Source organism: Frankliniella occidentalis, unplaced genomic scaffold, assembly GCF_000697945.3.
Source record: "Frankliniella occidentalis isolate FOCC.00 unplaced genomic scaffold, Focc_3.1 Scaffold26, whole genome shotgun sequence".
NCBI classification, from domain to species: domain Eukaryota; kingdom Metazoa; phylum Arthropoda; class Insecta; order Thysanoptera; family Thripidae; genus Frankliniella; species Frankliniella occidentalis.
In genome coordinates, this window is record NW_026267156.1 from 1145681 (window position 1) to 1157644 (window position 11964).

At 44.7% G+C, this 11964-nt stretch overlaps 2 protein-coding genes across 4 annotated transcripts; one reads left to right on the forward strand and one right to left on the reverse strand.

Annotated features, from left to right (window-relative positions):
* Positions 1-3479: 3479 nt before the first annotated feature.
* LOC113203028 (oocyte zinc finger protein XlCOF6-like) lies at positions 3480-7022 on the reverse strand. The gene is made up of 2 exons (XM_026417506.2): positions 6881-7022; positions 3480-6375 (listed from the first exon to the last, which is right to left on the reverse strand). Exons 1-2 carry the CDS (start codon positions 6927-6929, stop codon positions 4310-4312), a joined length of 2115 nt encoding a protein of 704 aa, XP_026273291.1. The 5' UTR covers positions 6930-7022; the 3' UTR covers positions 3480-4309.
* A 26-nt stretch (positions 7023-7048) lies between these two features.
* LOC113203030 (F-box-like/WD repeat-containing protein TBL1XR1) lies at positions 7049-11845 on the forward strand. 3 transcript variants are annotated; one of them, XM_026417508.2, is made up of 10 exons: positions 7049-7196; positions 7466-7584; positions 7867-8012; positions 8119-8260; positions 8787-9238; positions 9322-9504; positions 9633-9835; positions 9927-10092; positions 10184-10285; positions 10378-11845. In XM_026417508.2, the coding sequence occupies exons 2-10, from the start codon at positions 7527-7529 to the stop codon at positions 10405-10407; spliced, it is 1482 nt and encodes a 493-aa protein (XP_026273293.1). In that variant the 5' UTR covers positions 7049-7196; positions 7466-7526; the 3' UTR covers positions 10408-11845. The 3 variants fall into 3 exon arrangements, with proteins under 3 accessions (XP_026273293.1, XP_026273292.1, XP_026273294.1); XM_026417507.2 differs by lacking the exon at positions 7049-7196 and adding an exon at positions 7203-7354; XM_026417509.2 differs by lacking the exons at positions 7049-7196; positions 7867-8012.
* Positions 11846-11964: the final 119 nt, after the last annotated feature.

Here is an 11964-nt window from a genome sequence, read left to right on the forward strand (position 1 = left end):
GCGGAGGGGGCGGGGGGAAGGGGCTGCTGCCCGGCCACCGCAGCCACGTAACGCCCCGCCCGCCACGAAGTGAAGGTGGATGGGAGGATATTCGAGAAGATGGCGGAAAACTAAAGGAGGCGGCGGCGGCGGAGGAGGAGGAGCGGGAGAGCGGAGCAGGTGAAGGAGAGAGGGGGCCGAGCGGTGGTGAAGGGGCAGAGTGGGTGGGGGCCTCGCGGGGGGGGAGGGGGGGGGGGCAGGATCGCTGCCTGCACTCAGTGTCAAGGCCAGGGACGCCGCTGGTGCTGCTGCTGCTGCTTCGCTCCCCCTCTCCCTCCCACTCCAAAGTTTCCTGCTTGTAACACACTGCGGCCGCGGCGCGGCGCTGCTGGAAAATAATAAGAGGGGGAAAAATATGATAAAAATACAATTTGCGCAGATGTACTCTCGGGCAGTGCGGGCGGCCCGGCGGCGGGGCGGCCCGGGCGACGGGCAGCCTCCTCGTGGGGCTCGTGGAGGGGAGGTACAGGATGTGGCGAGAAGCGAGCGTCATGCGCGATTCCCAGATTTCGGGTGACTTGCATATGAGAGCGCAGCGGCGGCAGCGTCCGCGACCTTTGATGATGTAGTACGGCATGCACTTGGTATGTGTGCGTGGGAGGCCCCGCCGCGCCGCCGGGACCCTCTTGTTCCAGTGGCGCGATATGCGAAGAGGAAAAGTGACACGGGATACAGTATCGCGTATTGTTAGTGTGATTTATTTTACTCTTTTATTCACATGTTTTTCTCCCGTTTTATTACAATCACGTGTGTGTGTGTGGGGGGGGGGGCAGGAGGAGGGCCGTCACTCATTCGGTCGGGACACTCGGGCGACATGCCGTAGAGGTGGGTAATTAGACGGCGCTCCTCGGGTACTACAGGGGAGGGGGCACGGCGGGGTACATCAAGAGGGTACACACGGATGTCGTCGTCGTCGTGCCTGCGCGGTGAGGCGCGAGGAAGGAGGGGAGGGCGAGCAGACCTCTGGACCAGCGAGCAGCGCCTCGGGTGCCGCGGGTACCTCGGGTGCCTCTGTGGCTCTCGGCGGGGGCTCTCTGGCCTTGCCCCTGTGCTCGGCAGCCACAGCCGCCCGGCCCGGCCCGCCAGCGGCTCGCGGCCGGCAGCCCGTCGTGGCGCGGGGGGCTGTCTCGCATCTTCAATATTTTCAACTGCTTCACCAACAAGCTGGGCATGTTCTTCAACTCTGCGATGTTTGATACCGCGCTGAAAGGCGTGAGCTCGCCCGTGTGTCCTGAAAGCGATTGAGGCGCGCGCGGAGTTGGGGCGTGTCTGGCAATACACCAGAGTGTTGCGGGCTTGCCTACTCGCGCCCGCAAGGCGCGGCGGCCCTTGCGCGACCCTAGTGAGAAGGCAACACTGCGGTGTATTTTATTTATCATTATACCAAGTGGCTGATTAGCTCCGCACGCACGAGTGCAGCAGTGCAGCCAGGCTTGCCTATCGCCCCTGTCCACGGCACGGCGCCTTACGGGTCGAGCGAGTAGGCAACTCGCCCGCACTCGTGCGAGCGGGCAGCATAACTATAGAAGCGAGCGGGTTTGAATCAGCCACCTGGTACGGCACCCGCCACACCCGGCACGACAAGAACATTTCCTGCCGACTGGATCCGCCCCTGACGACGAACCCGCAAACGCGCGCCGACTTTGTTTGAACTGCGGGAGACATCCAGCAGCTCCAGCGGCGAGTCTCACCGCCACGTCAACGAGTAGAGCCGCGCCCAACCCCGCGTCCAGCTCGGCCCTCCTCGCCCCTCTATCCCCCCCCCTCTCTCTCCCTCTCTCTCTCTCCCTCTCTCTCTCTGCCCCACCTGGGCGGCGTGGGCGGTGCGTCCTCCGCCCCTCTCTCTCACACTCGCTGCCCCGGCCGGCCGCCCACGCACCTCATCGCGCTCCGTGGCGAGATCCAGACGGTCCTGGGAAGGAAGGCAAGCAGGGGTCCGAGTCACCCACGCACGCCATATTCTGCGCAGGCGAGGAGGAAGGGAAAGGGGGGGGAGGCAGGAAGGACGCCACCCTGTGGGAGGACGAGCAGGTCTTCTCTCTCCCAGCAACTCCAGCGACGAGCCCACGGCGCTGCTGGGTTGTACAGCTTCGTGCCTCCGAACCTAGTGGGGGAGGATGCTCATGTGCATCTCGCGTCGTCGTCGCCACCCCCGCCGCCCGCTCCCGGAGCCCGTATTCTTGGACGCCGCTGCCGCGCGCTTACCCTCCTCGTGACAGAGATGATTAAAACGACGACGCCCGTCAGAGCGTCTTGCTTGCAGCCCATCGCGCACCCCTATGGGAGCTGCGCTGAGTTGCGCGACCCCTATGGCGTATGGGGTGCTGACCCACCCCCATAGGGTGCCGGGCCGGGGCCGGGGGCGGCGCGGCGTCGGCACGCACACACACAGCAGCGTCGCCCCTTTAAAGTGGCGAGGCTCTCGTGGCGCCCTGGCCCTAAATGAAGACTGATTGCTGAGGAGGGGAGGGTGTGGCGGTCCGCGGGAGAGGGGGATGCACTTACCAAAGCAACAGAATGTGTGTAATTGTGTTGGCGTGGTGGCCACCTCTTTACCAAGTGGAAGTTTTGAAAGTTTCAAAGAGTCTTCCCGCGCGGGGTTGAGGGTGGATCGCTTGCGGAATATTGTCGCGTGCATACTACTGCCTTCTCGAATGGGTGGTCCACGAAGATTGCGAACTATTTTCTTACGGACTCATGCGTACGTTTCTTACCTGAGTGCCGAATCGGTACTGTTAAGCGGCTGATTTTCGCCCTTTCACCCAGTGCACCCTCCTACTACTAATGATGTTCATTGGTGCAAACTGGGCCATGGCCTGCCTGAACCGCCTTGCCCTGTGGCGTCCCAGGGCCTCTTTCTCTCCATCCCCCCTCCGCTTCCCTCCTCCGACGACGTGGCTCTGGCCCTGGGAGGAGTGGCCGAAACGAACGGGGCGGCCCCGGGGCTGGTCCTGGTCCTTCCCCGTGCACGCCACGCAGGCCCACGCGAAGCACGGCGGCGGGCGGCCCCGGCCCTCTGTGCAAAGACACGAGCCTCACGAGGGGGCCGATGATGGTTTAACAGTTCAGCAAGGGGGGTGGGGATATGGGGACGGGATGGGGTTAATAGGCCTAATGGCCAAGGAGCACGGAGCAGCACCCACGAGGCCCCGAGGGAAGGGAGCCGAGTGAAGGCGGCGAGAAGCTAGTTTCCGCGGCGGCCGCCAGAGGCCAGCACTCCCCACACAAGCGCAAGGTGGTTGTGGTGCGAGCGTGCGAGTGTGAGTTGAGTGGTGTGCCCCACCGGCCCCACCCTCCCTTCTCCTGGCCACGTAGTGGTGCCTTCCCTCGCCATGTGCGGACTCTGCAGGGGCAGTACTCACAACACTGTCAAACCGCATAGTGTCTCTCGACCCGAAGTAAATGATAATCCAAGGGGACTTAAATTTGAAAAAATGCCATTGCTCTTTGAAAATTTGTATAATATGATCACAAATGAGAGGTGGGGGAAAATACAAAACATAACAAAGCCATAGCAACAGCAAAAATAAGGAGAGAACAAAATGAAAACACTAACAAAACATGAGTGGCACCTCACACATCATATCATTCAACTAACAGTACATATAAGATAGTAAACTCAATTTTAGCTGCAGGGTGTATAACAAATATAAAATATTGATCCAGGCTTGATATTACCTATTTCTGCTTTGAAAATTAACTTTAACAAAATTGATGTAATAAGATAGGTCAAAGCCCCCAACAAACAAAGATTTGCAAAACAAGTTTTGAAAAACTGTTAACTTTGTTTTGTATTTAGGTAACTTAAAAGAATGAGTCTTGCAGCATTTCTATGCCAACAGTGACTTTTGAAGACCCGCTTCATAACTTTGTGAACAGTAATATGAGCTCCAACTACTAAATAATAAAACAAGCATACAACACACTTATAGGTAACAGTAATAAATCAGCTTCAAATATGGGGAGCAAACATCATACACCTGATCATCCATAGTAGTAGTCATACTATAACATAATTATAATCATACAAAGTCTATAAAATTTTTCTGAATACATCTTAACAACCATAACTAAAATAATCAGCAATGAGGACATTAGAGTGGTTTCATTGGTCAAATATTACGATACCTAAACAGTAGGTACTTTTCCATGTTCCCAAAACTTTTTACTGAGCACACACACAAACACAAAGGACAACACACAAAATAGCTTACTAATTCCTCCAAAAGCAGGCATTTACTATACATATGCCAAAGAGTAAAAATCACTCTCATGAGGTATTCATATGGTTGGAACAATGTGCTTCAAGTTCACATTCAGTGTGGAATTCATCTCCACATTCAATACAAAGAAAGGGTTTTTCTTCAATATGTGTAAGAATGTGGGATTCAAGTGCAACTCTTGATCCAACTTCAGCTTTACAAACTGCACACACTACTCCAGTCTCATTGGAATGTGTTAAGCTATGCTTGACAAGTTTAGATGCTTTGCTGAAGCCTTCTCCACACACAGAGCAACAGTATTCCATGTTTCCTGATTCAACTTTTGGCTGTTTGGAATTTGAATTTCCCGCAGATGACTGCTGGCTTTTATCTACACCTGCCTGACTTGACTCATTTAAATGGTTAAAGTATGCTATTTCTTTAAAATACTCCTTGTAATAAATATCAATAATATTAGATATATCTGAATTGTGCCATCCTGCTGTACTGACCATTTCATTTGTTGCCTGATGAGAAGTATCATTCACAGTTGAAAATGTTGACTTATTAGCTCCATGGATCATTGAGTGTCTCCTAAGCTGACTTTCCATAGCAAAACTCACACCACAATCACCGCAGGTGAATGGCTTTACTTTCATATGAACAGCAGAGTGTCGTTTGAAATCACTTCTCTTTCCAAAGCTTTTTCCACACTCAGTACATGGAAAACGTTTATGTTGTACATGCGAAAGACTGTGTTTCTTTAAATCACTACTTGTATAAAATTTGAGGTCACACAATGTACATGAGAGCTGCTTTTCAACTAAGTGTGACATCATGTGCTTTTCCCAGTCAGTATTTTCAGAAAAGCTTGCATTACACTCTGAACAGGCAAGGGATTTTTTATCCCCATGTGCAAGTTTGTGTTTTTCAAATTCATCTGAGTTTTGGGAAACAAATCCACAGTCTGCACATGTGAAATGAGATACTTCCTCCTTCTTGTTTCTTGCTGATTCAATTTGGAAAAAACTAGAAAAGTTGTTATCTCTGTCATGAAGCAAAATATGACGTTTCAGATCATTTAATCGCATGAAACCTTTCCCACAGAAGTCACACTTCAAAAGCTTTTCTCCAGTATGAGTTCTCATATGGCGAGTGAGATCACTTCCTTTGTAGAACCGCATCTCACATTCTGTGCATGCATACGGACGAAATCCTGTGTGTATGATTGCATGTCTTTTTAGCTGGCTACTTGTGCCGAACTTTGAGCCACATTCTATACATGGGAAAGGTCTCTCTCCAGTGTGAACTAGGTTGTGACGTCTCAAGTCACTTGCTTTAGAGAAACCTTTACCACATTCTAAACAAGAGAAAATCTTCTGCTTAGGATGAATTAAAACATGTAATTGAAGATCACTTTGCAAATGAAACTTTAAATCACATTGATTACAGAAGAATAATATTTGATCAGAATGTGCAAGCACGTGCAACTTTAAATCCTCTTCTGTATGAAATTTCATGAGGCACTCATGACATGAGAAGCTCTTTTCATTGTTATGTTTGCAAAAGTGATTTTTTAAACCACTGTCAGATGAAAAATTTTCTGGACAGTCTGCACAATTATTAGATTTTTCAGAAGCATGAATGTCCATGTGTACCAGATATTCGTCTTTTGTCAGAGAGTGAATTCCACATTGAGAACAGGAAAAGGATTTAGATTCTATGTGACTTTTGAGATGACTATGAAGAAGAATACTAGTAGAGAAATTGTCTCCACAAATAGAGCAAGAGTATTTCTTATCATGACATCTCAGATGAAGTTGTTCATGAACTTTCAAATCTAATTCGCTGCTAAACTCAAGCTTACAGAGAATACATGATAGCGAATTACTATTTCCATTTCTGGACACTTCAGTTACAGTTTTCTCACCCTCACTATGATATGCAATGCTATCATCATCACTGTTATTTTTCTCACCAATGTCACCAGAACCAGTGGTATCTGAATCAGATACGCTTGAGGAATCTAAACTGTCTTGAAGTTGCTGTCGGCTCTTGCAGTGCTCCCAGTGATCCATAAGTACCCGAAGGTCACTAAACGCTTCTGAACACCATGGACAGGAAGAGCCTCCATCTGCAAATATTTAACAAAATAAGACTCAGCACATTTATCTTGGTTGCATTGAAAGTCATGCAGATAGAAGGGTATATGTTCTTGTTTTCACAGAAAGGTTTAAAAAATGAAAACTTATTATAAGCATTGTATCAGGAAGAAGGAAAATTCAGGTAATAATAGAACACCAATAGAGGCAACACTCTGTCACTGTTCAGATTATATCATCAAACTTTACATACATGATCATCGTTCAAGCAAATAGTACTAATCAGAAGTTTGGAATTAAGCACTCCAAACACAACATAGAAGCACCACTGTTCAACAAAGAGAACAACGGGCTGTCTGTCAGTCTTCTTAGAAAATCGTTTTGAGGAGGTTAAACACACATTTTGAGTATTTTCATAATATGCATTTCTTTATCAAGGTGAGGTTAAGTGAGAAGAAACTATTTCCTTCAAACTAATTTAGCATTGTTGATATTTTACAACGAGTGAAATTTTTGATCAAAGGTTTTAAAAGATACCTTTCGTCGATTTCCTTTGAAGAATGGCGATTTCATTTGACTTTTCCATCAGTTTTAAACGTCAAAAGAACATAAACATTGTGTAGACGATGTATTGATGAGTAAAGTAGTTCTGATAAAACCCGTAGTGGCGCCACTTGCACCAACCGATGCGCCAAAGGCTTCTTGCAAGCCGGCATTATTTCGTGGGCAGGATCTCCCATTTATTTCGTTCAAAAATTGAATGAGAACTATATTTTCTCGAAATTTTCAATCACTGTCTCGTTCTATCAGGCTTTCATTGAATTTTAGAGTTGATTTGCTGACTTGAGTTAAGGTGGGTTCGACGACCTTTTTGTTCTGCCGGCGGTGTTGGAGAAGGCCATATTTGATCCGTCTATCGTATGGCGTTATTTGTCTGTTTCTTAAACTTAACTTTGTGTCGTTTAAAAGAACGTATTGGCTGACTTTTACCTGTTAATCTTGTTTTCAGTGGTATGGATTGTTGGTTTCACCTCTATATGTGCTGAAAGTACCCTCAAATTTAGGGAAATCGAACATTTTCTTGTAGTTAACCTGACAAATTTGGGCCTGATCTGTTTTCAGGCTTCTGCTGGGAAATGTACTATTAAGTATTTTTTCGTGCTTAGTGTTGTGAACCTTTACCATGAGCTTCTCCAGCGACGAAGTGAACTTCCTGGTGTACCGGTACCTCCAGGAATCAGGTGAGAATCTCCTTTGAGATATCCTCACTTTTCTTTTTTATTTTGTTTTGGTTTTCCACTCCCCTTAAAGTGTAAATTCACAAATTCATCGCATCATTATCAGTAATATCGCCGTTTATTTTTTCATTTAGTGTTTCCCTATAGCTTTTCAGGGTATTATTGATCTCTGCTCTCAAAGCCTCATAGTGGGTTCTGTGGGCGAGTCAACTAGGCCTTGTCTCAGTCGGAATCAAGCCTGCGATAGCTAGGCTAATATGTTCACCTGCAACTTTGTCCCCTTAGGTTTCCAACATTCAGCATATACATTTGGTATTGAATCCCACATATCTCAATCTAATATAAATGGAGCCCTGGTACCCCCCGCCGCTCTTCTCAGCATTCTTCAAAAGGGTCTGCAATACACAGAGGCAGAAATCAGCATAGGAGAGGTTATTATTTTTTTTTTATTTGTATTTTTTTATTTTTGTTTGTTTATGACTTTGTTTTGCATGTGTTTATTTTTCTGGATTGTTTATATCTATTCCTCTTCTCCAGGACGGCACTGAGCATCGTCTAGTCGAAAGCCTTTCCCTTATTGATGCTGTTATGCCAGATGTTGTTACAAGCCGACAAGGTCAGCAGAAGCCTACTGCAGTTGTGAAAAATGAACTGACTGAAACTAACGGTGAAGAAGGAAGTAAGTTTTATTCCTTTCTACTCTTGTACGTTTCCTTAACACGTTTGCACCACCAAATTCAGAGCCAGTGTGTCCCAAATCCCCTGAATTTAAAAAGATTGAGCCAAATTGGATTTGTCATGAAGGTGTTATCGCCGTCCTCGTGAGGTCCCCGATGATGACCATGGGTGGCCCGAGATTCATGCTCTGTATGAAACTTGGGCCCTTTGAAGTTCCTTGAGCACCTAATTTGAGTGTTTATTTTGAAGTTGTGAACCTTCTGTCCGGCGTGACCTCCCGTGAGATCACACGAGCAATGGCGTTGATTTCCTCTGACCTCTGGCGGTCATAGCGATAATGAACTTGCGAGCCGGATGCTGCCGGGAACACTTTCTTTGGTGTGTCTGGACTTGTGGTACAGTCCACCTGACGCGGAGCAGGTCACGGGACCGGGTGACATTTGGCGATTTTGGCCCCCGATGCGAACGTGTTAATCAAATTAAAGTGTTGCCTAATTAATATTCATTTCATTTTTATTCTTTTTTAGCTACCAATTCTGTTCCTCAACCTAGTGACGTAGCAATGGAGGTTGATGGTAGCATTGAAATTCCTCCCAGCAAAACAACTGTTCTTCGTGGTCATGAGTCTGAAGTATTTATATGTGCCTGGAATCCCACAACTGATTTGTTGGCCTCTGGATCTGGTGACAGCACAGCCAGAATATGGGATATGAGTGATAACTCCAACTCACCTAACCAACTGGTTCTGAGGCATTGCATTCAGAGAGGTGGCACAGAAGTTCCAAGTAATAAGGATGTTACTTCTCTTGACTGGAACTGTGATGGAACTCTGTTAGCCACTGGCTCATATGATGGTTATGCGCGAATTTGGACCACAGATGGTCAATTGGCTAGTACTCTTGGTCAGCATAAGGGACCCATCTTTGCTCTAAAATGGAATAAAAAAGGAAATTACATTCTGAGTGCTGGAGTTGACAAGGTATATTCTAGATTGCCATAGTTAAACTCTTTTAATTATATTATCTGCTCATTGTAATATTTGTGTTCCTTCCTATTACTTAGACTACCATCATTTGGGATGCTGCATCTGGACAGTGTACTCAGCAGTTCTCTTTCCACTCTGCCCCCGCACTAGATGTTGACTGGCAAACAAATCAAAGCTTTGCATCTTGTAGTACTGACCAGTGCATTCATGTTTGCAAACTTGGTGTGGACAAACCTATCAAATCATTCCAAGGGCACACTGTAAGTTTTATTTCATACCTTTGTTGCACTGCAGCTTTTAGTGAGAGGTCTGCACAATGTGATCCTTGATGCTCAGCAGTTCTCTTGCATTAACATGTAATAATATGTGTGATATAATTCTCTTTCAGAATGAAGTAAATGCCATTAAATGGGACCCTCTTGGAAACCTTCTAGCTTCGTGTTCTGATGATATGACCTTAAAAATTTGGAGTATGAAGCAAGATACTTGTGTACATGATTTACAAGCACACAGCAAAGAAATTTACACAATTAAATGGAGTCCTACTGGCCCAGGAACAGCAAATCCTAACATGAGCCTTATTCTTGCAAGGTATGCACCATGATATTGAGTTGGTAAATTTGATCTAGAATATCTCATTCATAAATTTTCATGCTTTAATGTTTGAAACCCTTTGTTTCAGTGCCTCATTTGATTCTACGGTTAGGCTGTGGGATGTGGAAAGAGGACACTGCATTCACACCCTCACTAAACACACTGAGCCAGTGTACAGTGTAGCTTTCTCTCCTGATGGAAAATTCCTTGCTTCTGGAAGCTTTGACAAATGTGTTCACATTTGGTCAACACAAGTAAGATGAAGACTTTTATGGCTCTTTGGAAATGCTTCATAACACTCATAAATCAATAATTATATCAACTTGGAAATTTTATCATTTTCAGAGTGGCCATTTGGTGCATAGCTACAAGGGAACTGGTGGTATATTTGAAGTTTGCTGGAACTCTCGCGGGGATAAAGTTGGTGCTAGCGCCTCAGATGGAAGTGTAAGCTATTTTCTTGTTCTTCTTTTATTGTCCTACATTCTAATCTAACCTGTTCAAAACATTTGATGATAAATCCTTTTTTCCTATTCCAGGTGTTTGTACTTGATTTGCGCAAGATGTAATACCTTGAAGAAGTTAGAAACGCCTATGATTGCAAAACATCACCAATATAAGGAACATCAGATTTTAAAAATCAGATATGTTTTGATTTTGGCAATCTAAGGTCCACTCAGTAAATCATCTATTGAACCTACTGATTAGTTGATGATCGGTCAACATCAATGTTAACTTGATTACTATGCAGCCTTGCAGCCCTTTGTCCTTGTTTGTGTAATCCTTGCTTTCCTAACTACTATTCCATGTCAGTCTTATATTTCCCCTCTGTGCCAGGGTTCTGTATTAACTCAGTATCTGTACAAACAGTTTCATTAGTCAGTAAAGACAAGTTCTACAAGGTCTTTCAAAAACACGGGTGAACTTTTCACAACCTTTCATGGCATAATTTAAATTTTAAGTATCTGTGTCTATGTAGGTAAAAGTCTGTGTTACATGTTTAGTGTAAGTCAAGTTGTTTTTATTTTATAGCCACTCGTGTTTTAAAAGACTTTAAAAATGGGATTAATTACATTGAGGAAAATGTCAGACTACTGGTCTTTTGAGTGTCAGACTAAAACTACAGGTCTTCTGAATAATCCTGAAATGTGCAAGGTAATGCAGTGACTGTATTTCAAATCTGCTACCTTGTGCAATGAAACATTAGTTCTGTGTTTACTGTTTGCTTGTTGTTAGTGTGTGACATTGTCATGACTTTTTAATCTTACCTGGATGTATGACATTCCAACTATTTATTTGTAGTTTGCCATTTACTTATTGTACCAAACCTGATGAAACTGTGCATTTACATTTTTGTGTTTACCGACGTTCAATTTATACATGTCTTAGTATTAGCAGGACCTATTGGCCACTCTTATTGCTGTCAATTTATTTCAAAGGCATCATGAAAAAAGCTGGCACATCAACAGCTGAAGATTTGTTTTATAATAATGAATTAGGATTGTGCAGGAAAAAAATGCTTTCATTGATGAGGGCACTATTAACACACTGTACCTGCGTTAATTACACTATTGTTCTTTTTCAAAAAGAAACATTACGTACTGTAATTTTATTTTTTATTTTTTGTTGTATCTGTTGTAACAGCAGGGAATCCTGTCAGATTTATCAGTACAAATTATATTTGTTCATCAGATATTTAATTTTACTTTGTATATATTGCCATATATGTATATTAATTTTTAGATGTAATGCATCTTCATTCTTGTGTGATTGTAATATTTGTTCAGCATCCCCTCCCCATCCCCAAAATGAAAATCATCTGTAGATTCTGCCTTCCATCATTGCTATTGTGATTTATCCATGAGACTAGATCCTAAGATGTATCATGTATCATCTCCAACTTTTATACTTATGATCTTTCTAATGACATTCTATTGCTGTCTTGTAGTTTCAGTGGTGTATATGTAATAAGAAGAAGGAATTACAAACTTTTGCTTAAACAGCAAACATGTCTTTTCGCTTGAAATCCATTCATTGCAGTAATCTTGGCCTGTTTAAATAGGCAAACAGAATCAATTAACAATGATAACAGTATGGAAACGTTATACATTTATTAAGGTATTAAA

Coding starts and splice junctions, on each gene's coding strand:
- LOC113203028 (XM_026417506.2), bottom strand. CDS start 6,929: ATGGAAAAGTCAAATGAAATCGCCATTCTTCAAAGGAAATCGACGAAA. Junction 6,376..6,880: donor TCAAAGGAAATCGACGAAAG/GTATCTTTTAAA, acceptor AAATATTTGCAG/ATGGAGGCTCTTCCTGTCCA.
- LOC113203030 (XM_026417508.2), top strand. CDS start 7,527: ATGAGCTTCTCCAGCGACGAAGTGAACTTCCTGGTGTACCGGTACCTC. Junction 7,585..7,866: donor CCGGTACCTCCAGGAATCAG/GTGAGAATCTCC, acceptor TTGTCCCCTTAG/GTTTCCAACATTCAGCATAT. Junction 9,505..9,632: donor AATCATTCCAAGGGCACACT/GTAAGTTTTATT, acceptor ATTCTCTTTCAG/AATGAAGTAAATGCCATTAA.